This window comes from Aethalodelphis obliquidens, unplaced genomic scaffold (genome assembly GCF_003676395.1).
Source record: "Aethalodelphis obliquidens isolate GAN/ISIS:26980383/991018 unplaced genomic scaffold, ASM367639v1 scaffold9, whole genome shotgun sequence".
In the NCBI taxonomy this organism is placed as follows: Eukaryota; Metazoa; Chordata; class Mammalia; order Artiodactyla; family Delphinidae; genus Aethalodelphis; species Aethalodelphis obliquidens.
Window position 1 is genome coordinate 10570107 of NW_020837953.1, and position 25242 is coordinate 10595348.

The 25242-nt window shown below is 35.1% G+C and overlaps 1 protein-coding gene across 1 annotated transcript in view; it reads right to left on the reverse strand.

Moving 5' to 3' along the window:
- The window catches only part of CUNH1orf185 (chromosome unknown C1orf185 homolog), a 32212-nt gene extending 25852 nt beyond the window's left edge, over window positions 1-6360 (reverse strand). Inside the window, exon 1 of the mRNA XM_027110680.1 lies at window positions 6345-6360. Coding sequence (XP_026966481.1) covers window positions 6345-6360 — 16 coding nt within the window. The remainder of the gene's footprint in view (window positions 1-6344) is intronic.
- Window positions 6361-25242: the final 18882 nt, after the last annotated feature.

A 25242-nucleotide genomic window follows, 5' to 3' on the forward strand; every position in this document is an offset into this window, starting at 1 on the left:
TCTTCCAGAATTTCGTATAAATAGAATAATACAGCATGTTGTCTTTTGAGTCTGGCTTTTTTAACTTAGCATAATGCATTTGAGATTCAGCCATGTTGTTGCATGTATCAGTAGTTTGTTTCTTTTTATTGCTGAGTAACATTCCACTTTATAGACGGACCACAGTTTATTCCCCAGCTAAGAGACGTTTGGTTGTTTCCAGTTTGGGGTTGTTAGGAATAAGGCATACTATACATTTGCATACAGTTGCTTATTTGAACATAAATTTTTATTTCAGTAGGCTCATATAACAAGTATATATTCAAATTTATAAGGAACTACCAAACTGCTTTCCAAAGTGGCTGTTCTGTCTTGCTTTCCCACCAGCAAATACAACAGTTTCAGTTGCTCTGTATCATGGCTACCACTTGATATTGTCAGTTTCATTTCAGCCATCCTAATGGATGCACAGTGGTATCTTACTGTGGAGATACAGTGGTATCTTCCTTTAAAAAAAGGAAAGGAAAAAACCCTTTTAAGCTGCATCTCTTAATATTGCTTCTCTGCTACTTCTCTATTCTCTCTTTTGGGACCCCTGTTTTAATTTACATTTCCTTAGTGAATAATTATGTTGAGTGTCTTTCCACATGCTTATTTGCCATCCATATATCTTATTCAGTGAAGTATTTGTTCAAATCTTTGCTGATTTTTTAGAATTCTTTATATATTCTGGATACAAATCCTTGGTCAGATACATGATTTGGAAATATTTTCTCCCATCTGTGGCTTGTCTTTTCAATTCTCTTAATAGTGTCTTTCACAGAGCAAAACTTTTTAATTTTAGTGATATCCAATTTATCAACTTTTTTCTTTTATGGTTTGTGCTATGGGCTGTATCTAAGAACTCTTTGCAGGTCACAAAGATTTTCTTCTATGTTTTCCTATAAAATATTTCTAGTTTTATGTTTTACATTTAATTCATGATTCATTTTGAATTAATTTTTGCATAAGGTGAGAGGTAGGGGTCAAGTTTTTTGGGTTTTTTTGTTTTGCGATATGTGTATTCAGTAGTTCCAACACTATTTGATGAAAAGACCATCCTTTCTTCATAGAGTTGCTGTTGCACCCTTGTCAAAAATCAATTAGCTATATTTGTGTCAGTCTATTTCTGGAATCTCTATTCTGTCCCCTTGGTATACTTTGTCTATTCTTTCACCAATAACAACACTAATAATAATCTAATATTTATACAGCAAATACTATATGCCAGGCACGTTCAAAGTGATTCACTCATTTAAATTCAAAGATGTTCACTCATTTAATTCTCACAACTGTATAAGCTAAGTATTATTATTTCCCCACTTTACAGATGAGGAAACAGATGAGGCAAAAATGAGGTTAAGTAACTTGCTCAAAGGCGTACAACCAATAAATGAGAGAACAATAGTAATTAAAAAATTGCTAAAGTCCTTCTTTACCTAGTATAGACAATGAATACCTTTAGATTTTGTTAGAAAAACAGCTAGGTATAAATGCTAAATATTTAAGGGTATCATAAAAGAGGATATCTAAATGGCCAATAAATATATGAAAACTTCATTAATAATCACAGAAATGCAAATTAAACCACAAAGAGTCAATACGACAACCCTGTACAATGCCTAAAATGAAAAAGATGGAAAATATCAAGCGCTGTCAAGGTGGCAGAGTAACATGAATTCTCACTCACTGTTGGTGGGAATGTAATTTTCTATAATACTTTGGAAAACTGTTTGGCACTATTAATAAAGCTGAACATATACATACCCTATGACCCAGCAACTCTTAGACATATACCAAACTGAAGTACATATATATTTTCTTAAAAATATACGCTAGAATGTTGATAGCATCACTTTTATGTGTGTATGTTGATAGAGACACAAACTGGAAACTACCCAAAGGCCCACTGATAGTTAAACAGATAAATTTTAAAAGTTTAATTGATTTAAGGAAGCAAAATGTTCTATAACAATGGGAAAGAATAGAGTACAACTATGCACAACAAAGTGGATAAATTTCATAAATAATGTTGGGCAAAAGAAGGCAAACAAAGACATCAGGGGGGAGTTCAGGGATGCTGGTAATTAACGTACTGTTTCTTGAACAGGGTGCTAGTTATAGAGATGTGTTCAGTGAAAATTCAAGCTTAACACTTATGACTTATGAATAAACTAGATCTATATGTATCATCATAAATAGAACTGAAAAACCTAGTGTTCAGTGAATAAAGCGATTTCCATAAATTTATATTCATTATTCTAATCACATACTGATTCCATTTATGCACAGTAAAAGAAAACACAAAATAATACTTTTTAAAAAACAATGTGACAGAAGTATTAAAATACACCATACTCATGATATTGGTTGTGTCTGGGGAGGAAATGAGGGGAATGGGACTATGGATTGAATATGAATTTAAGACTTTACCTGTAATGTTTTGTTTAAAAAATTAAAAATCTGAAGTTTATATGACCAAAAAATATTTATTTAGTAGAAGATTACATGAATGTTTGTTATTCTTTGTCCTTTTCTTTTTACTTTTCTGGTTTTCTCAAGTATAAAAAATATAAAAACAATAGGATCTCAATTTTGTAAAAAAAGAAAGAAAGAAAAGAAAAAGGGAGAAACATACTTTTATAAGGAAAATAATCAATATTGGCTACTCCTGGGGTAAGGGCTTAGTTATAATTTTCCACTCCAGACTTTTCTGTACATTCAGATTTTCTAGCATGAGAATCTTAGAAAAATCAGGAACAAAAATTTTTAATCTTAATATGTGATTCTTGACTCCTTTACTTAATAAAAGTCTCATTGCAGCAACTTCTCTATTGTTATCACTGTGTTTACAGCCTACTTAGCTTCCTCCTCCTTAAGATCTCTGCCCTCCTCTTTATCCTTTTTGTAATTCTCCATTAGGGAAGAAAATAGGTGTGACTAGTAAAACACCATTCTAGTCCCTGGTTTAAATGGGCCATTTATATCTCAGGGGAATTCCAGTGAGCTATAGAGAATATGAAAGTTCCCAAACCACTTTACCAAGAGAAAGACAAATTACATATTTTCTAATACCTCCAACAAATCACACTTTATCTATAAATCAATCTGTAAAATGAAAAGGCTTGACTCTATGATCATTAAGATCCCCTCTCACTTTGAAGATTTAGTCAATATATAAGTTAAAGAAACACTATATACAGAGGTAGGAGTTTTACTTTCTTGACTCTGCCCTTAAGTATGCTATCTAAAGTAATGACTCCTCACTTTCAACAGTCACTTTATTATATGACCCTGTTTCTTCGTCTTTAATAATTGCTATAACAAATAGTCTTTTTTACTTATTGGTTTACTGTCTATTGTCTGTCTTCTTCTACTAGAAGATAAATCTTTTTCACTCTGGTATTCTTAGAGTTTAGAATAATGACTGGTTACTCAAAAATGATTGACAATTCAATGAATAAACGATAGGCACTGTGCTAGATGTTAGTATTAGAAAAATGAATAATAAAGGTATGTGGGTTTTTCTTGTTTTTTTGTTTGTTTGTTTGTTTTTTGGCTGTGCCACTCAGCATGCAGGATCTTAGTTCCCCGACCAGAGATCAAATTTGCACCCCCAGCTGTAGAAGTGTGGAGTCTTAACCACTGGACTGCCAGGGAAGTCCCTAGGTATGTGGTTTAGTAGGAAGTTCATATATGTGGAAAAGAATAAGTGCAATTAAAAAGGTATTATAGGCATTATAATGGAAGAAATAAATACAAAATACAGATACAGGAAGATCTGTAGAAAGATAGGGGAAAAATTTTTTTTAATTCCATAGTCTAATTAAACATGGTTTGAGAACTTTCTATTGCCACACCCTTGTCAAGAATTGGTGACTGAGGACTTCTTTGGTGGCACAGTGTTTAAGAGTCCACCTGCCAATGCAGGGGACACAGGTTCGATCCCTGTTCCGGGAGGATACCACATGCTGCAGAGCAACTAAGCCCATGCGACACAACTACTGAGCCTGCGCTCTAGAGCCCATGAGCCACAACTACTGAGCCCATGCACCACAACTACTGAAGCCCACATGCCCTAGAGCCTGTGCTTTGCAACAAGAGAAGCCACTGCAATGAGAAGCCCGCACACCGTAACAAAGAGTAGTCCCTGCTCGTCACAACTAGAGAAAGCCCACATGCAGCAATGAAGACCCAACACAGCCAATAAATAAATAAATAAACGAACAAAAAAAAAAGAATTGGTGACTAAAAGATAAGTAACACATGGTCATAAATATAGTTTAAAATCTGGGGGGTACAACATTTAAACAGAATATTCATTACAATATTCTAATTATTATGATAATGACCTGTTGACAGCACTAAGACAACAGAGGCACTTTGACTAAGTGGAGGAACAGTTTCTTAGGGAACACCTAAGCTAAATCTTACAGAATGAGTAAGAGATAGCTAGCCAAAGATATTAAATCCTAAACCAGGGTATGACCCTTTCACCTTAAGATAAAACTTTCTCTCTATGCACAGTAACCTCCAGCTTACAGTTGATCCTTTTCTTACCATTTGCAGCCAAAACTCTTAAAATGAGAATTTCTACTTCACAACTTCTATTCCCAAGGTCATTAATAACTTCATTAACACTAAATTGAAAGGTCACTATTGACAATTCTCTCTCTCTCTTACCTTGGCATAAGTAAAATAAATTCATTTGGTTTTTCCCATTTCTCTGTCTATAATGTTATTGCCTTTATAGGTTCCTCTTCCCCAGTCTGTCTATCCTTTAACCTATCTATCTATAGCTGGATATATACATATCCTTTAACATATCTACATATGGATATATATAGATATATAAAGGATATAGATAAATATAGACACGGATATAGGTGTTACTTATCTGTATCTATGCCTATATCTTTAACCAGAATTACTATATATTTGTGTCAGGAGTAGTTTCAGATTGTCTTTTGTAGTGATTCCAGAACTGAATGTTCGGTTTTATTTTTTGAGTATTCAATACGTTTTTATTATACTCTCCTAGGGTTTTGCCAGATTTCGTCTCAGTTTTACTCCAGTTCAACAAATGCTTATTGAACACCAAATATGTGTGGGATACTGTTTGAGACACCAAGGGAGGGATAAAAGGCCATTGAAGTAAGAATGAATCCTTACCCTGAGGTTTAAAAATCTATAATAAAATATAAGCAGGGCTCATATGCAACTGGTATAAAAAGTTGACCACACTGATTTTTTTTTAGTTGTTGGCTGCTCTGATTGAATACAAAGCTAACTAGGAAGAACTTGTACTTGGAAGAGATACTTATTATGCTGGTTGGATTTTAATGTTATTATTTGAAAAATGGGACTCATATTACCTGTCTCATATAATTAGAATAAGGAATAAATAAGATAATGTTGCAAGGAATTACTAACATAGTAAAGAAGATGACATCTCAAACAGCATGCATATACCAGGCCATAAAGCAAGACTCAACAGTTTTATAGGATTATTACAGATACCACATTCTCTGACAATAATACAATTAATTTTAAATTAGTAACCTAATACATACTCTAGGAAAAGCTTCCATACTTGGAAATTTTTAATCACACTGTAAATAACTCTTGCATTAAAGAAGAAATCAATGGAAATTTGGAAATTACATAAAACTAATCAATAAAGAAGCACTATGTATAAATGCTTGCAGCAACAAAGCTGAAGACAAATTCAAGGGGAAAAAAAAAGCTGAAAATAAAATGAGCTTAGCATTCAAATTGCAAGTTGAAAAAGACAGGCAAATTGAGTCCAAATAATGTGGAGGAAGGAAATAAAAAAGAACAGAAATTAGTGAAAAAATATTAAGATTTTAGGTAAACACTAACAAGATTAACAAATCTCTAGTAAGAGTAACCAAATTTTAAAAAAGAAGGCACAGGTAAACAATTTCAAAGATGAAGAAAGAAAATTACAGTTACAGCAGATATTAAAATAAGAAAATACTTCCAACAAATTTATGCTAGTATATTCTAAAACTTATACTAAATTATATATACCTAAAAAGTGACTTACAAAAAGTGACTCAAGAATAGAAAACTTAAATGAACATGTATCCATTAAACTGAATCAACAGTTACAAAATTTCCCTCAAAGAAAGCAGCAGGCCCCAATAACTTTACAATTTCTACTGTATACCCATGATTCAAGTATTTCTTATCTTATACAAGCCCTTCCAGAGAATAGAAAGAGGTTTCTGGCTGTTTATCCAAATGTATTTTCCTCTTCTTCCCAGGCAAAAAGATAGACTACATGTCCCAGCTTCCCATACCATTAGGTGAAGCCATGCAACTGAGTTCTAACCAATGGAATTTAAATGGAAGTGATGTCATAAAAACCTCCTAAGCACCTTTCTCCATGTTCTTTCTCCCTTTAGGCTTGACTGGGATGGAGATGAACCTCAGGGAACTTTGGAAGCCATGTATCATCATGGATGTAACTGACATTTACAGAACACTCAACCTAAATGAAATGAAACACAACATATCAGGATTTGTGGGATGCCACCAAAGCAGTATGTAGGGGAAAATCAATACCAAAAAACTGCAGTATTAGGGAAAAAATGTGTGAATAACCTTAAAAACTAAAATAAGTAGAGCAAATTAAGTCCAAAGTAAAGAAAAGAAAAAAATCTAAAGACCAAGTGAAAACCAATGAAATAGAAAAGAGAAAAACAATAAAGAAAATCAATGAAACAAAAACCTGATTCTCTGATATCTATATAATTGATAAACTTCTAGCTAGATTGACCAATAAAAAGAAAAAAGGCACAAATTATCAATATCAGAAATGAGAGGGCTTCCGTGGTGGTGCAGTGGTTAAGAATCTGCCTGCCAATGCACGGGACATGGGTTTGAGCCCTGGTCCAGGAAGATCCCACATGCTGTAGAGCAACTAAGTCCATGCTCCACAACTACTGAGCCTGCACTCTAGAGCCCACAAGCCACAACTACTGAGCCTGCATGCCACAACCACTGAAGCCCACACGCCTAGAGCCTGTGTTCTGCAGCAAGAGAAGCCACTGCAATGAGAAGTCCATGCACCACAACGAACAGTAGCCCCTGCTTGCCACAACTAAAGAAAGCCCGAGCCCAGCAACAGAGACTCAATGCAGCCAAAAATAAATAAATAAATTTATTAAAAAAAAGAAATGAAAGATGTGACATTACTACAGATTTTACAGATATTAAAATAATAATAAGGCAATATTATGAACAATTTTATGCTAATAAATCTAACAACTTAGATGAAAGGGAAAATTCCTTAAAATATATAATTTTCAAAGTTCACTCAAGAAGGAATAGATAACATAGATATACACACATCTATTAAATAAATTGAAATTGTAGTTAAAATTCTTAAAAAGAAACTCCATGTCCAGGTGCTTCACTGCTAAATTCTACCAAACACTTTAAGGGAAAAAATAGTATTAATTCTATACAAATGCTTCCAAAAATTTGAAGACAAGAGAATTCTTTTTTGATTTATCCTATGAGGCTGACATTACCCTGATACCAAAGCCAGGGAAAAAAAGAGGGAGAGAGAAAGAGAGGAAATTACAAACTGAACAGATATGCAAAATGCATCTATGGACACAGACGCAAAATTCTAAACAATATTTTAGCAAATTAAGTCCAACATTATATTAAAAGGATAATACATCATGACCAAGTGGGGTTTATCACAAGAAAACAAGGTTGGTTTACCATGAAAAAAACAATCAATGCAATTCACCATATTAAGAAGTTAGAAAAGAAAATCCATGTGATCAATATGGATCTGTGTCAATAGACATGAAAAATTTTGTAACATCCATTCCTGATTTTTAAAAAAAAAAAGCTCTCAGAAACTAGGATAGAAGGGAATCTCTATCCTAGTTATCAGATTCCCCAACCTGAGAAAAGTCATTTATTGAAAACATCAGACTTAATGGTGAAAGATTGAATGCTTTCCTCCTAAAATCAGTAACAATACAGGGACATCCACTCTTACAACTTCTGTTCAACACTGCACTGAAGGGTCTAGCCAGTGCAACCAGGTATGAAAAAGAAATAAAAGACATCTAGAGTAAAATGGAAAAAATAAGAGTTATACTCTCAGTGCTTTTGTCTGAATGTTTCTGTGCCCCCCAAATTCATATGTTGAAATGCTAATGCCCAATGTGATGGTTTTAGGAAGTGGGGCCTTCAAGAAGTGGTTAGGTCATGAGAGTGGAGACCTTGTGAAAGGGATTAGTGCTCTTATGAAAAAGATCCCACAGAGCTCCCTAGCTCCTTCCACCACTTGAGAACACATCAAGAAGCAAGAAGAGGGCTCTTACCAGACACAAAACTTGATCATTTTGGCCTCCATATATCAGATTTAAAGCTTCCAGAACTGTGAGAAATAAATTTCTGTTGTTTATAATACATCCAGTTTGTGGTATTATGTTATAGCAGCTCGAATTGACTAAGACACACAGAGAACATGATCATCTATGTAGAAAATCCTGTGGCATTTTAAATAAACTAGTACAAAAATTAAGTGAGTTAAATAAGATTGCAGGATACAAGAACAATGTACAAAAAAAATTGTCTTCTGGTACTGTTAACTCCTAGAAGAAAACAGAAAAATTGTTTCATGACATTAGTCTTTGAAATTATTTCATGAATATGACACCAAAAGCATAGATTAAAAAAGCAAAAATAGACAAGTGGGGCTATATCAAACTAAAAACTTTCTGCACAGCAAAGGAAACAATCAACAGAGTGATAAGGCAACAAACAGAATGGAAAAAATATTTACAAACCATAAGAGGTCAATTTCCAAAATATAAAAGCTACAACTCAATGGCAAAAAAACTAATAACCCAACTTAAAAACTAATAACCCAACTTAAAAATGGGCTAAGACTTGAATAGACATTTCTCCAAAGAAAACACATAAATGGCCAATAGGCATATGAAAAGATGTTCAACATCTCTAACACTTAGGGAAATGTAAATCAAAACCATAATGAGATATAACCTCACACCAGTTAGAATGACTATTTTCAACAACACCACCACCACAAAAGAGGATACAGAGAAATTGGAACCCTTGTACAGTGTTGGTGGAAATGCAAAGTGGTGCAGCTCCTATGGAAAACAGTATTGAGATTCCTCAAAAAATTAAAATTAGAACTACCATATGATTCAGCAATCCCACTATGGGTATTTATCCAAAAGAAATAAAAACAAGATCTCAAAGACACGTTAGCACTCCAATGTTCAGTACAGCACTATTCACAATAGCTAAAATGTGTAAAAAAACTAAACATCCACCAGTGTATAAATGGATAAAGAAAATGTAGTATATACATACAGCCTTAAAAAAGAATGAAATCCTGCAAAATATGACAACATGGATGAACCTGAAGGGCATTATCCTAAGTGAAATAAGTCAGTCACATTAGGACAAATACTGTGTAATTCCCTTTATATGAGGCACAATCAAACTCATAGAAGCATAGAGTGGTGGTTGCCAGGGGCTGGAGGAAGGAAGGAAATGAAGAGTTGCTAATCAATGGGCATAAAGTCTTAACTATGCAAGATGGATAAGTTCTAGAGATCTGCTGTACAACACTGTGCCTATAGTTAACAGTACTGTATTACACACTTAAAAATTTATGAGGGTACATTTCATAATTTTTTAAGTGTTCTTATCACAATAAAATAAAAATTTTTAAAAAGACAAAACAAAAAGAAAAGTCTTTCTATATACTATCAAAAACAATTAGAAGGGCAGAAGTTGAGACACAGAGGTAGAGAACAAATGTATGGACACCAAGGGGGGAAAGCCGCAGGTGGGTGGGGATGGTGATGTGATGAATTGGGCAACTGGGATTGACATGTATACACTGATGTGTATAAAACTGATGACTAATAAGAACCTGCTGTATAAAAAACAAATAAAATAAAATTCAAAAAAAAGTGCCATAATGTTTGCCTTCCTTCTGTTTAGGATAAGAAAAAAACAAAAAAACAATTGGAAACTGAAATGTTCAAAAATTACCATTTGCAACAGCATAAAAATATGAAATACTTAGGGATAAATCTGATAAAAGATGTGAAAAGCCTGTACATAAGCAACTACAAATATTGCTAAGTGGAATTAGGGATGACCTAAATAAAAAGAGACACATACCTTGCTCATGGGTTGAGAGACATACTACTGTTCTGATATTAATTCTCCCTAAATTGATCTATAGTTTCAATGCAATCCCAATCAAAATTCCAGTAGGCTTTTTTATAAAAATTGACAAGGTGATTCTAAAATTCAGATGGAAATGCAAAAGACCAAGAATAGTTAAAACACCTCTAAAAAAAGAAGAAAAAGTTGGAGGGATAACTACATGATTTAAAGACTTATTATAATTAAAATAGTAATCAAAACAGCATGGTATTGACAACCAGGGCACCTACCAGGCACTGGTGGGGGACCTTGGAGACCTAAAGTGATGGGAGTAATCCCCATGCAACTGGGTGGGATGTTGGGGGAAGGAGGGGGGAAGGAAAAGTGGAGGCAGGATGGGACTGGTGCCACTGAGGGGCAGCTGGGGAAGAGGAGGGGTTCCAACTCACAGCAAGGGAATCAGCTGGGACAGAGAGAGACCTTTGGGAGATCGGGGGATTGGAGGGGAATGTGGTCAGCATTTCCCATGCCAGCTCAGGCCCCGGCCAGACTGCTGAGGTCCTGGGCCTGAACCTCTGCCCTCTGGGGACCCATCAACCCACACAGGTCCTGAGACTAAGCATGGCCACCCAAGGCCTTTTACAGCCATGCAGCTCCTGAGCCTAAGCCCGTGCCCACCAACTCCCCCCATCAAGGCTTTTTCTTTTTTTTTTCTGTTGTGGTTCTATTTTCCTTTGTTCTTGTTTGCTTTGTTGTTCATTCATTTTTATTTTTTCTAATATATTTTTTATTTCTCTAATTTAATTTATTTTTTATTCTATGTTATTTTTCTGCTCCTTTTTCTTTGTTACTTTTTTTTTTTTTGCAGTGCTGCATGACTTGTGGGTCTTGGTTCCCAGGCTGGGGGACAGGCCAGAGCTCCTCTGGTGGGAGCAAGAAGTCCAAACTGGTGGACTACAAAAAAAGTCAGACCCCAGGGAATATTAATTGGAATGAGGTCTCCTGGAGGTCCTCATCTCAGCACCAAGACGCAGCTCTATCCCACTGCCTGCAAACTCCAGTGCTGGACACCTCAGGCCAAACAACCAACAAGACAAGAACACAGCTCTACCCATCAAAACAAAAAAATATGTTACAGACAAAGGAGCAAGGTAAAAACCTACAAGATCAAATAAATGAAAAGGAAATAGGCAACCTACCTTAAACAGAATTCAGAGTAATGATAATAAAGACAATCCAAAATCTCAGAAATAGAATTGAGGCACAGATTGAGAAAATACAAGAGATGTTTAACAAGGAGTTAGAAGAACTAAAGAACAAACAAACAGTGATGAACAACACAATAATCGAAATGAAAAATACACTAGAAGGAATCAATAGCAGAATAACTGAAGCAGAAGAACGAAAAGTGAGCTGGAAGATAGAATGGTGGAAATAACTGCCAAGGAGCAGAATAAAGAAAAAAGAATGAAAAAAATTGAAGACAATCTCAGAGACCACTGGGACAACACAAAATGCACCAACGTTCGAATTATAGGGGTCCCAGAAGAGAAAGAGAAAGGGTCTGAGAAAACATATGAAGAGATTATAGTTGAAAACTTCCCTAACATGGGAAAGGAAATAGCTGCCCAAGTCCAGGAAACACAGAGAGTCCCATACAGGATAAACCACAGGAGACAAACCAAGATGCATATTAACCAAACTAACAAAAATTAAATTAAAAGAAAAAATATTAAAAGCAGCAAGCGAAAAGCAACGAATAACATAGAAGGGAATCCCCATAAGGTTATCAGCTGATTTTTCAGTAGGAACTCTGCAGGCCAGAAGGGAGTGGCAGGATATATTTAAAGTGATGAAAGGGGAAAAGCCACAACCAAGATTACTCTACCCAACAAGGATCTCATTCAAATTTGACAGAAAAATCAAAAGCTTTACAGACAAGCAAAAGCTAAGAAAATACAGCACCACCAAACCAGCTTTACAACAAACACTAAAGGAACTTCTCTAGGCAGGAAACACAAGAGAAGTAAAAGACCCTCAAAAACAAACCCAAAACAATTAAGGAAATGGTAATGGGAACATACATGTTGCTAATTACCTTAAATGTCAATGGATTAAATGCTCCAACCAAAAGGCACAGACTGGCTGAATGGATACAAAAACAAGACCCATATTTATGCAACATATAAGAGATCCACTTCAGCCCTAGGGACATATACAGACTGAAAGTGAGGGGATGGAAAAGATATTCAATGCAATGGAAATCACAAGAAAGCTAGAGTAGCAATACTCATATCAGATAAAATACACTTTAAAATAAAGACTGCTACAAGAGACAAGGAAGGACGCTACATAATGATCAAGGGATCAATCCAAGAAGATATAACAAGTATAAATATTTATGCACCCAACATAGGAGCACCTCAATACATAAGGCAAATGTGAACAGCCATAAAAGGGGAAATCAACAGTGGGGAACTTTAACACCCCACTTACACCAGTGGACAGATCATCCAGAAAGAAAATAAATAAGGAAACACAAGCTTTAAATGACACAATAGACCAGATAGATTTAATTGATATTTATAGGACATTCCACCTAAAAGTGGCAGAATACCTTTCTTCTCAAGTGCACATGGAACATTCTCCAGGATAGATCACATCTTGGGTCACAAATCAAGCCTTGGAAAATTTAAGAAAATTGAAATCATATCAAGCATCTGTTCCAACCAGAGTGCTATGAGATTAGAAATCGATTACAGGAAAAAAAACTGTAAAAACACAAACAAATGGAGGCTAAACAGTGCTAAATAAAAAAAAGAGCACTGAAGAAATCAGGAAATTTTACAAATACACAGACATGAATGATAACGAAAACATGATGACCCAAACCTATGGGACTCAGCAAAAGCAGTACTAAGTTTATAGTAATTCAATCTGTCCTCAAGAAACAAGAACAATCTCAAATAAAAAATATAACCTTACACCTAAAGAAACTAGAGAAAAAAGAACAAACATAAAACCCAAAGTCAGTAGAAGGAAAGATATCATAAAGATTAGAGTAGAAATAAATGAAATAGAAATGAAGAAAACAATAGCAAAGAACACTAAAACTAAAAGTTGGTTCTTTGAGAAGATAAAAAAACTGATAAATATTTAGCTAGACTCATCAAGAAAAAAAGGGAGAGGACTCATATCAATGAAATTAGAAATGAAAAAGGAGAAATTATACCTGACAGCACTGAAATACAAAGGATCATAACAGACTACTACAAGCAACTATATGCCAATACAATGGACACCCTGGAAGAAATGGACAAATTCTTGGAAAGGTACAACTTTCCAAGACTGAACCAGGAAGAATTAGAAAATATAAACAGACCAATCACAAGTAATGAAATTGAAACCATAATTAAAGATCTTCCAACAAACAAAAGTGCAGGACCAGATGGCTTCACAGGTGAATTCTATCAAACATTTAGAGAAGAGCTAACACCTATCCTTCTCAAATTCTTCCAAAAAATTGCAGAGGGTGGAGCACTCCCAAGTTCATTCTACAAGGCCACCATCACCCTGATACCAAAACCAGACAAAGATATCACAAAAAAATAAAATTACAGATCTATATCTCTGATGAACATAGACCTAAAAATCCTCAATAAAATATTAGCAAACAGAATCCAACAAAACATTCAAAGGACGATACACCATGCTCAAGTGGGATTTATCCCAGGGATGCAAGGATCCTTCAATATATGCAAATCAACCAATGTGATAACCATATTAACAAATTAAAGAATAAAAACAATATGATCATCTCAATAGATGCAGAAAAAGCTTTGGCAAAATTCAACACCCATTTATAATAAAAACTCTCCTGAAAGTGGGCATAGAGGGAACCATGTCAATGTTTTAAAGGCTGTTTACGACAAACCCACAGCAAACATCATTCTCAATGGTGAAGAACTGAAAGCATTTCCTCAAAGATCAGGAACAAGACAAGGATGTCCACTCTCACCGCTCTTATTCAACATAGTTTTGGAAGTCAGCCACGGCAATCAGAGAAGAAAAGAAATAAAAGGACTACAAATTGGAAAAGAAGAAGTAAGACTGTCACTGTTTGCAGATGACAATGATACTACACATAGAAAATCCTAAAGATTTCACCAGAAAACTACTAGAACTAATCAATGAATTTGGTAAGGTTGCAGGATACAAAATTAATGCACAGAAACCTCTTGCATTCCTATACACTAACAACAAAAGATCACAAAGAGAATTTAAGGAAGCAATCCCACTTATCATCGCAATAAAAAGAATAAAATACCTAGGAATAAACCTACCTAAGGAGTCAAAAGACCTGTATGCAGAAAACTATAAAACACTGATGAAAGAAATCAAAGATGACACAAGCGGGTGGAGAAATATACCATGTTCTTGGATTGGAAGAATCAATATTTTGAAAATGACTATACTACCCAAAGCAATCTACAGATTCAATGCAATCCCTATAAAATTACCAAGGGCATTCTTCACAGAATTAGAACAAAAAATATTACAATTTGTATGGAGACACAAAAGATCCTGAATAGCCAAAGCAATTTTGAGAAAGAAAAACAGAGCTGGAGGAATCAGGCTCCATGAATTCAGACTATACTACAAAGCTACAGTAATCAAGACAGTATAGTACTGGCACAAAAATAGAAATATAGATCAATGGTACAGGATAAAAGTCCAGAGGTAAACCCACGCACCTACGGTCACCTGATCTGTGACAAAGGAGAGAGGAATATACAATGGAGAAAAGACAGTCACTTCAATAAGTGGTGCTGGGAAAAATGGACAGGTACATGTAAAAGTATGAAATTAGAACACTCCCTAACACCATACACAAAAATAAACTCAAAATGGATTAAAAACACCTAAATGTAAGATTAGACACTATAAAACTCTTAGAGGAAAATATAGGAGAAACACACTTCGAAATAAATCACAGCAAGATCGTTTTTGAACCACCTCCTAGAGTAATAAAAATAAAAACACAAATAAATAAATGGGACCTAATTAAACTTAATAGCAAAGGAAACCATAAACAAGACGAAGAGACAACACTCAGAATGGGAGAAAACATTTGCAAATGAATCAATGGGCAAAGGATTAATCTCCAAAATATACAACAGCTCATGTAGCTCAATATCAAAAACACAAACAACTCAATCAAATACGGGCAGAAGACCTAAATAGACATCTCTCCAAAGAAGACATACAGATGGCCAAGGGGCACATGAAAAGATACTCAACATCACTAATTATTAGAGAAATGCAAATCAAAACTACAATGAGGTATCACCTTACACTGGTCAGAATGGCCATCATCAAAAAATCTACAAACAATAAATGTTGGAGAGGGCGTGGAGAAAAGGGAACCCTCTTGCACTGCTGGTGGGAATGTAAATTGATACAGCCACTGTGGAGAACAGTATGATGGTTCCTTTAAAAACTAAAAATAGAACTACCATATGACCCAGCAATCCCACTACTGGGACATACCCTGAGTAAACCATAATTCAAAAGGACACATGTACCCACGTGTTCATTGGAGCACTATTTACAATAGCCAGGAGATGGAAACAACCTAAATGTCCCTTGACAGATGAATGGATAAAGAAGATGTGGTACATATATACAATGTAATATTACTCAGTCATAAAAAGGAATGAAAGTGAGTCATTTGAAGAGGTGTGGAAGGACCTAGAGTCTGTCATACAGTGTGAAGTGGGTCAGAAAGAGAAAAAAGAAATATCGTATATTAACGCATGTGTGTTGAATCTAGAAAAATCGTATAGATGAACCTATTTTTAGGGCAGGAATAGAGATGCAGACACAGAGAAGAGACGGGTGGACACAGGGGGAAGGGGAACGTGGATGAAATGAGAGATTGGGATTGACATATATACACTACCATGTGTAAAATAGGTAGCTAGTGGCACCTGCTGTATAGCACAGGGAGCTCAGCTCGGTGCTCTGTGATGACCTAGAAGGGTGGGATGGTCAATGAGAGAGGGTATATCTGAATACATACAGCTGATTGACTTTGTTGTACAGCAGAATCTAACACAATATTGTAAAGCAATTATACTCCAATTTAAAAAACAAAACAACACGACAACAGCAACACAACAGCATGGTGTTGGCATGAAGATAGACAAATATATCAATGGTACAAAATAGAGATTGCAGAAATAAACCCACATATAAGAAGACAACTGAGTTTTGACCAAGTGTCAAAGACAATACTGTAGTGCTGGAACAACTGGATAACCATTTGCAAAAAATAAACTTAGAACTATATCTCACAAAAATCTCATATAAATTTTAACTCAAAATTAATCAAAACCTAAACATACCTAAAACTATAAATTTCTAGTAGAAAACATAGGGGAAATATCTTTGTGACATAGAGCTAGGTAAAGATTTCTTAGATATGACACCAAAAGCACAATTCAAAAAGAACAGATGGACAAATCAAATTTTAAAACATCTGCTCTTCACAAGACATTACTAAGAGAATGAAAAGACAATCCACAGACTGGGAGATAATCTTAGTAAAGCATATATCTGATTAAGAAGTTGCATCCATAATTGGGTGATTGGGATTAACATATACACACTACTATATATCAAATAGATAGCTAATAAGAACCTACTGTATAGCACAGGGATCTCTACTCAATACTCTGTAATGACCTATATGGGAAAAGAATCCAAAAAAGAGTGGATACATGTATATGTATAACTGATTCACTTTGCTGTACGGCAGAAACTAACACAACATTGTATATCAGGCATAAACCAATAAAAATTAAATTTAAAAAAGAATTTGCACCCAGAATATATAAAGAAATCTCAAAATTCAACAGTAAAAAAAAAGAAAAACTCAACAGTGACAAAATGAACAACCCAATAAAAATAAGCAAATTCTATGAACATACCCTTTACCAAACAAGATATATATATACAACAAATAAGTGTATGAGAAGATTCCCCACATAATTGGGACAGCTAAAATTAAGGATTGACCATACCAAAGATTGGAATGGAATTGGAACTCTCATACCTTGCTGGTGGGAATGTACAATGGTACAATCACTTTGGAAAACAGTTTGACAGTTTCATGAGAAGTTAAACATATGCCTACCATGTGACTCAGCCATTCTATTCCTATATATTTATCCAAGAGAAAAAGAAATATACATCCATACAATTTTCATAGCAGCTTTATTTGTAACAGTCAAAAACTGTGTGTTAGGCAGAATTCTAAGTTGGTACCAAGATTCCTGCATGTATTCCCCTGGTATACATGCACCTACCTTCTCCCAGTTATTAAAAAAGTACTAATCTAGGTACTACTTTGAAAAGATTGTGCAGATGTTATTAAGGTCCCAAATCAGTTGAGTTTAAGATAGGGAGATGGCCTGAGGGGCCTGACCTAATCACCTGAGCTCTCTGCTACTGGTTTGAAGATGGAGGGAGCCATGTGGCAAAGAATGAAGACAGCATCTAGCAGCTGAGAGAGACCCCTAACTGACAGCCAGCAAGAAAATGGGGACCACAGTTCTACAGCTAGAAGAAACTAAATTTAGTGAACAACATAAATGAGCTCGGAAGTGGCTTTTCCCCAGAGCCACAAAAAAGAAATGCAGCCTGGCAGACACCTTGATTTCAGCCTTATAATACCGTAAGCAGAGAAATTTGGCTACAGTGTGCCTGGACTTTTGCCCTACATAACTAAAAACCAATAAATGGGTGTTGTTTTAAGCAGCTAAGATTGTAGTAACTTGTTATGCAGCAATAGAAAACTACTACAAACTAGAAACAACTCAAGTGACAATCAACAGATAAATGAATAAACAAGTTGTAATACATTCATACAATGTAAAACTCTCATCAATAAAGAGAAATAAACTATTGATACAAGCAACATGAATAAATTTTAAAATTCTGCTGAGAGAAAAAAGCCAAAAAATGTCTACATATTATATGATACCATTTTCATAAAACTTTAAAAAATGCAAACTAATGTACAGTGACAGAAAGCAGATGAGAGATTGCTTGGAGATGGGGGACAGAGAAGGGTGGGAAGGGGGGATTACAAAAGGGTACACAGATACTTTTGGGGTAATGAATAGGCTCATTATCTTGATTGTGATGATGTATATTTATACATATGTCAAAACTTTGTCAAAAGTGTCAAAAATGTGTTTCAATTATTCCTCAAGAAGCAATTTTTTAAAGTAAAAATTAAATTATAATATTTTAAAAGAAGAGATGAAAGAAAATTTGAACACAATGAAAATGAAATTAAATGCTACATGTTAAAAAATAAATAAATAGAAGAGTCTCTGGGAACTTTCTTTTTGCTTGTTTTTAGAACCATTTAAATTCTACAATGAAAGACGGATCTGAAACCTTGCTAAAGTAATTATAGTGGATATTAATTATTTGTGGATTCTGTATTTGTGAATTCATTACACACTAACATTTATTTGTAATCCAAAAATCAACACTCACAGTGCTTTTGTGGTTGTTTACAGATGTGCGTATGGGCAGTGGTGAAAATTTTGAGTTGAAGTGCATGTTTTTAACTGAGCTCAAACAAGGCAACAGTCTGCCTTTTTGCTGCAGCTCTCATACTATAAACAATAGTTCTTTTTGTGATTTATTTAGTGCCATGGTTTTTGCATTTTTGCAATTTTTGTTGGTGAGTTCGCTGTTTAAAATGGTCCCCAAGCATAATGCAGAACACTGGCTAGTGTTCCTAAGTGCAAGATGGCTGTGATATGCCTTAAAGAGAAAATGTGTTGCTAGATAAATTTTGCTCAGCTATGAGTTATATTGGGGCTGTTGGCTGTGAGTTCAATGTTAATGAATCAGCACTATACCTTATGAAGTGTCTTTAAACAAAAGCACACACAGAATAATATAATACATTCATTGTTTGATGAAAATGTTGTAATCAGAGGCTTGCATGAACCTAACCCTGTATTTTCCCCTAGGAGTAATGTTTAAGTATTTGTTAATTCAGTTTTCACAGCAACTTTATAGAACTTAACTACCATGAATAGGAGAATTTTGTTTTCAATGAACTATAGATCTAGATCCTATAATCTAGGCTTATATGGGTAGTCACAGGCTTTAGAAATAATTATTTCTCTGATAACTTCTGCTTTGCCTACTTTTTATTTAAGTAAATTAAATACAATAAATTATATAGCTTTTTCCACTTATTCTCCACTGTAGATACTCTAATTTTCCTCCTTTACACTCAAGTTTTCAATCCTATCTACTATCCTTAATTTCAGATGACCTCTGTCCATTTTATGCTTTAAAACATGAATTTCCTCTTACTTAAAAGTATTTTAAAATGTTATAAACCTGCCTATGTTTTCCTCTAAGAGTTTGATAGTTTCTGGCATTACATTTAGGTCTTTAATCCATTTTGAGCTTATTTTTGTGTATGATGTTAGGGAGTGATCTAATCTCATACTTTTACATGTACCTGTCCAGTTTTCCCAGCACCACTTATTGAAGAGGCTGTCCTTTCTCCACTGTACATTCCTGCCTCCTTTATCAAAGATAAGGTGACCATATGTGTGTGGGTTTATCTCTGGGCTTTCTATCCTGTTCCATTCATCTATATTTCTGTTTTTGTGCCAGTACCATACTGTCTTGATTACTGTAGCTTTGTAGTATAGCCTGAATTCAGGGAGCCTGATTCCTCCAGCTCAGTTTTTCGTTCTCAAGATTGCTTTGGCTCTTCGGGGTCTTTTGTGTTTCCATACAAATTGTGAAATTTTTTGTTCTAGTTCTGTGAAAAATGCCAGTGGTAGTTTGATAGGGATTGCATTGAATCTGTAGATTGCTTTGGGTAGTAGAGTCATGACATAAATCACAGCAAGATCCTTTCTGACCCACCTCCTAGAGAAATGGAAATAAAAACAAAAATAAACAAATGGGACCTAATGAAACTGCAAAGCTTTTGCACAGCAAAGGAAACCATAAACAAGACCAAAAGACAACCCTCAGAATGGGAGAAAATATTTGCAAATGAAGCAACTGACAAAGGATTAATCTCCAAAATTTACAAGCAGCTCAATAATAAAAAAACAAACAACCCAATCCAAAAATGGGCAGAAGACCTAAATAGACATTTCTCCAAAGAAGATATACAGACTGCCAAGAAACATGAAAGAATGCTCAACGTCATTAATCATTAGAGAAATGCAAATCAAAACGACAATGAGATATCATCTCACACCAGTCAGAATGGCCATCATCAAAAAATCTAGAAACAATAAATGCTGGAGAGGGTGTGGAGAAAAGGGAACACTCTTGCACTGCTGGTGGGAATGTGAATTAGTACAGGCACTATGGAGAACAGTATGGAGGTTCCTTTAAAAAGTACAAATAGAACTACCATATGACCCAGCAATCCCACTACTGGGCATATACCCTGAGAAAACCATAATTCAAAAAGAGTCATGTACCAAAATGTTCATTGCAGCTCTATTTACAATAGCCAGGAGATGGAAACAACCTAAATTTGTCCATCATCGGATGAATGGATAAGGAAGATGTGGCACACATATACAATGGAATATTACTCAGCCATAAAAAGAAACGAAATTGAGCTATTTGTAATGAGGTGGATGGACCTAGAGTCTGTCATACAGAGTGAAGTAAGTCAGAAAGAGAAAGACAAATACCATATGCTTACACATATATATGGAATTTAAGAAAAAAAAAAGGTCATGAAGAACCTAGGGGTAAGATGGGAATAAAGACACAGACCTACGAGAGAATGGACTTGAGGATATGGGGAGGGGGACGGGTAAGCTGTGAGAAAGTGAGAGAGTGGCATCAACATATATACACTACCAAAGTAAAATAGATAGCTAGTGGGAAGCAGCCACATAGCACAGGGAGATCAGCTCGGTGCTTTGTGACCACCTAGAGTGGTGGGATAAGGAGGGTGGGAGGGAGGGAGACGCAAGAGGGAAGAGGTATGGGAACATATGTATATATATAACTGATTCACTTTGTTATAAAGCAGAAACTAACACACCATTGTAAAGCAATTATACTCCAATAAAGATGTAAAAAAAAGAGAGAAAATCTTTTTTTAAACATAAAAAAAGTTATAAACCTTATAGTTACAGGAATTGCATAAAACTCCTTCCTTATATAAAACAATATGATATTCCAACTTTCCTTCTTAAATTTACTTCTAAATAACTTGATTCAGTTTTTACATGAATTGACAAGAAACGTTATTGTATTTGTTATAAAATTTTTATTGGAGATGCATTTTGCCATATCCCCAAATAGACTCTTAATAAAAATCCTATGTGAGAAATAGGATTTTCAAAGGCAACAAAAGCAAAAATAAACAAGTGGGACTATATCAAACCAAAAAGCTTCTGCACAGCAAAGGAAACCATCAACAAAATGATAAGGCTTGTAAAAATTGGGAGAAAATATTTGCAAATACGATAAGGGGTTAATATCCAAAATATATAAAGAACTCATACAACTTAACAGCAAAACACCACAATTTGATCAAATAATGGGCAGATGATCTGAATGATGGCCACGTGAAAAGTGTTCAACATCACTAATCATCAAGGAAATGCAAATCAAAACCACAATGGGGATATCACCTCACACCTGTCAGAATGGCTATTATCAAAAAGACAAGAAATAACAAGTGTTGGTGAGGATGTGGAGAAAAGGGAACCCTTGTGCACAGTTTTGGGGAGTGTAAATTGGTGCAGCCAGTATGAAAAACAGTATGGAGTTTCCTCAAAAAATTAAAAATAGAACTGTCATATGATCTAGCTATTCCACTTCTGGGTATTATCCAAAGGAAACAAAAACAATAACTCAAAAACATATATGCACCTCTCTGCTCATTGCAGCATTATTTACAATAGCCAAGACATGGAAGTAACCTAAGTATCCATTAATGAATAAATGGATAAAGAAAATACTGCATACACACACACACACACACACACACACACGCACACGCACACGCACACACACACACACACAGTGGAATATTATTCAGCCATAAAAAGAAGGAAATCTTTCCATTTGTGACAACATGGACAGGACTTGAGGGTTGAGGGTATTATGTGAAGTGAGATAAGTCAAAGACAAATACCATATAATATCACTTACATGTAAAATCTAAACAAAACAAACAAAAGCAAAAACCAGAACTCATAGACACAGAGAACAGATTGGTGATTGCCAGAGGTGGGGGGTGGGGTGGAGGGTGGGTGAAATGGATGAAGGTGGTCATAAGGTACAAACTTCCAGTTATAAAATAAATAAGTCCTGGGGATGTAATATATAGCATGTTAACTATAGTTAATTATACTGTCTTGTATATTTGAAAGTTACTAAGAGAGTAAATCTTAAAAAGTTCTCATCATAAGAAAAAAATCTGTGCCTAAAAAAAATTATTTTTCTTTTTGTCAAGGAGAATAATATAGTTGACCATGTTTCCTTTTACAGTTTGCCTTCTAGGAAGCTCAGAGTTAAATTTTACGTTAAATATAGTTAATATGAAGACTTTTTATTTCAAAAAACTATTTTGCCAATTCTGAATCTTTACTCCTTATTTCTATTATGTTATTGAATGTGTTCTTGCTATAAGACCTTGTGGTAAGTTGTGTTGCATTCTTGACATAAAAGACCAGTACATGATTTTGGGCTTCCCTGGTGGCACAGTGGTTAAGAATCCACCTGTCACCACAGGGGACACTGGTTTGAGCCCTGGTCCAGGAAGATCTCACATGCCGTGGAACAACTAAACCCGTGTGCCACAACTACTGAGCCTGCGTTCTAGAGCCCGCGAGCCACAACAACTGAAGCCCGAGCGCCTAGGGCCTGTGATCTGCAACAAGAGAAGCCACCGCAATGAGAAGCCTGACACGGCAACAAAGAGTAGCCCCCACTCACCACAACTAGAGAAGGCCCACGAGCAGCAACAAAGACCCAGTGCAGCCAAAAATAAATAAATAAAATTTAAAAATTAAGAGAAATAAAAAGGCCAGTACATGACTTAAAGCTAATGCCCTAGCCTTACCATGACAAACCAGGAAGAACAGTTTAATATCAAATATGCCAAAATCAATATTTCTACTTAGGGAAAATGCTTTCCACTTTCCAATGGATAATACTAATTTTATTCATTAGATCTGTAACTTTTGCATTGGGTGGGTAAGTTTTACAGCTAGCTCATCCTGAAGGTTTATCTGGACATAATATTAAAAATCAGATGGGCAGAAATTATAAGCAAGTCTTTAATGACTGATGCCAATTATAACAACAATTCTTTCAGAAAAGAGTTCAGCCCAAAACAATCTATTCCATGTTCAATAACAAAACAACAGCAACAAGCAAACAAAAAATACAAATAAAAACCTCTTGATACTTAAATAAAGGAAGTGTAGTCATAATTGTAGATACTCTTGGGACTCATCTGTTTTTGAAGATGGGCTAGCCCTAGGGGGAAAAGTATCAGATTTCAAAGCAGAAATTCTGAGCTAAATTCTGATTCTGCTTCTTGATGTCTACTTTGGGTGGGGCTGGGGGAACGGTTGGAAAGATTAAATTAGCTAATAAAATTAAAAACATATTTTCGGACTTACTTCACTTCATTATGATATTCTCTAGGTCCATCCATGTTGTTGCAAGTGGCAATATTCTTTTTTATGTCTGAGTAATACTCCATTATGTATGTGTGTGTATATATATATATATATATATATATATATGTACCATTTCTACTTAAACCAATCATCTGCTGATGGGCACTTGGGTGGTTTCCATGTCTTGGCTATCGTATATAGTGCTGCTATGAGCATTCGGATGCATGTATCTTTTCGAACTAGAGTTTTCATCTTTTCACTCTGCTCAGGAGTGAAATTGCTGGATCTACTTTAGTTTTTTAAGGAAACTCCATACTGTTTTCCACAGTGGTTGCACCAATCTACATTCCCATCAACAGTATAGGAGCGTTCCCTTTTATCCATACCCTCTCCAGCTTACATCATTTGTAGACTTTTTGATGATAGGCATTCTGACAGATGGGAGGTGATACCTCATTGTGGTTTTGATTTTCATCTCTCTAATAATTAGTGATGTTGAGCATTTTTTCATGTGCCGTTGGCCATCTGTATGTCTTCTTTGGAGAGATGTCTATTTAGGTCTTCTACCTGTTTTTTACTTGGATAGTTTGTTTATTGAATTGAATGAGTTGTTTGTATATTTTGGATATTAACCCCCCTGTCTGTCACATCATTTGCAATTGATTTTTTCCCATTCTATAGGTTTTCTTTGTTTTGTTGATAGTTTCCTTTGCTGTGCAAAGGCTTTTAAGTTTCATTAGGTCCCATTTGTTTATTTTTGTTTTTATTTCTTTTGCCTTGGGACGCTGATGTAAGAAAATATTGCTATGGTTTATGTCAGAGAATGTTTTGCCCATGTTCTCTTCTAGAAGTTTAAAGGTGTCATGTCTTATATTTAAGTCTTTAAGCCACTTTGAGTTTATTTTTGTGTATGGTGTGAGGGAGTGTTCTAACTTCATTGATTTACATGTGGTTGTCCAGCTTTCCCAACACCACTTGCTGAAGAGACTGTCTTTTCTCCATTGTATATTTTTGCCTCCTTTGTCATAGACTGATTGACCTTAGGTGTGTGGGTTTATTTTGGGGCTTTCTATTCTGTTCCATTGAGCTGTATGTCTGTTTTTGTGCCAATAACAAGCTGTTTTGATTATGCAACTTTGTAGTATTAAGTGTGGAAGAGTTATGCCTCCAGCTTTGTTCTTTTTCCCCCAGGATTGCTTTGGCAATTCTGGGTCTTTTGTGGTTCCATATAAATTTTAGGATTATTTGTTCTAGTTCTGTGAAAAAATGTCATAGGTATTTTGATAGAGATCATGTT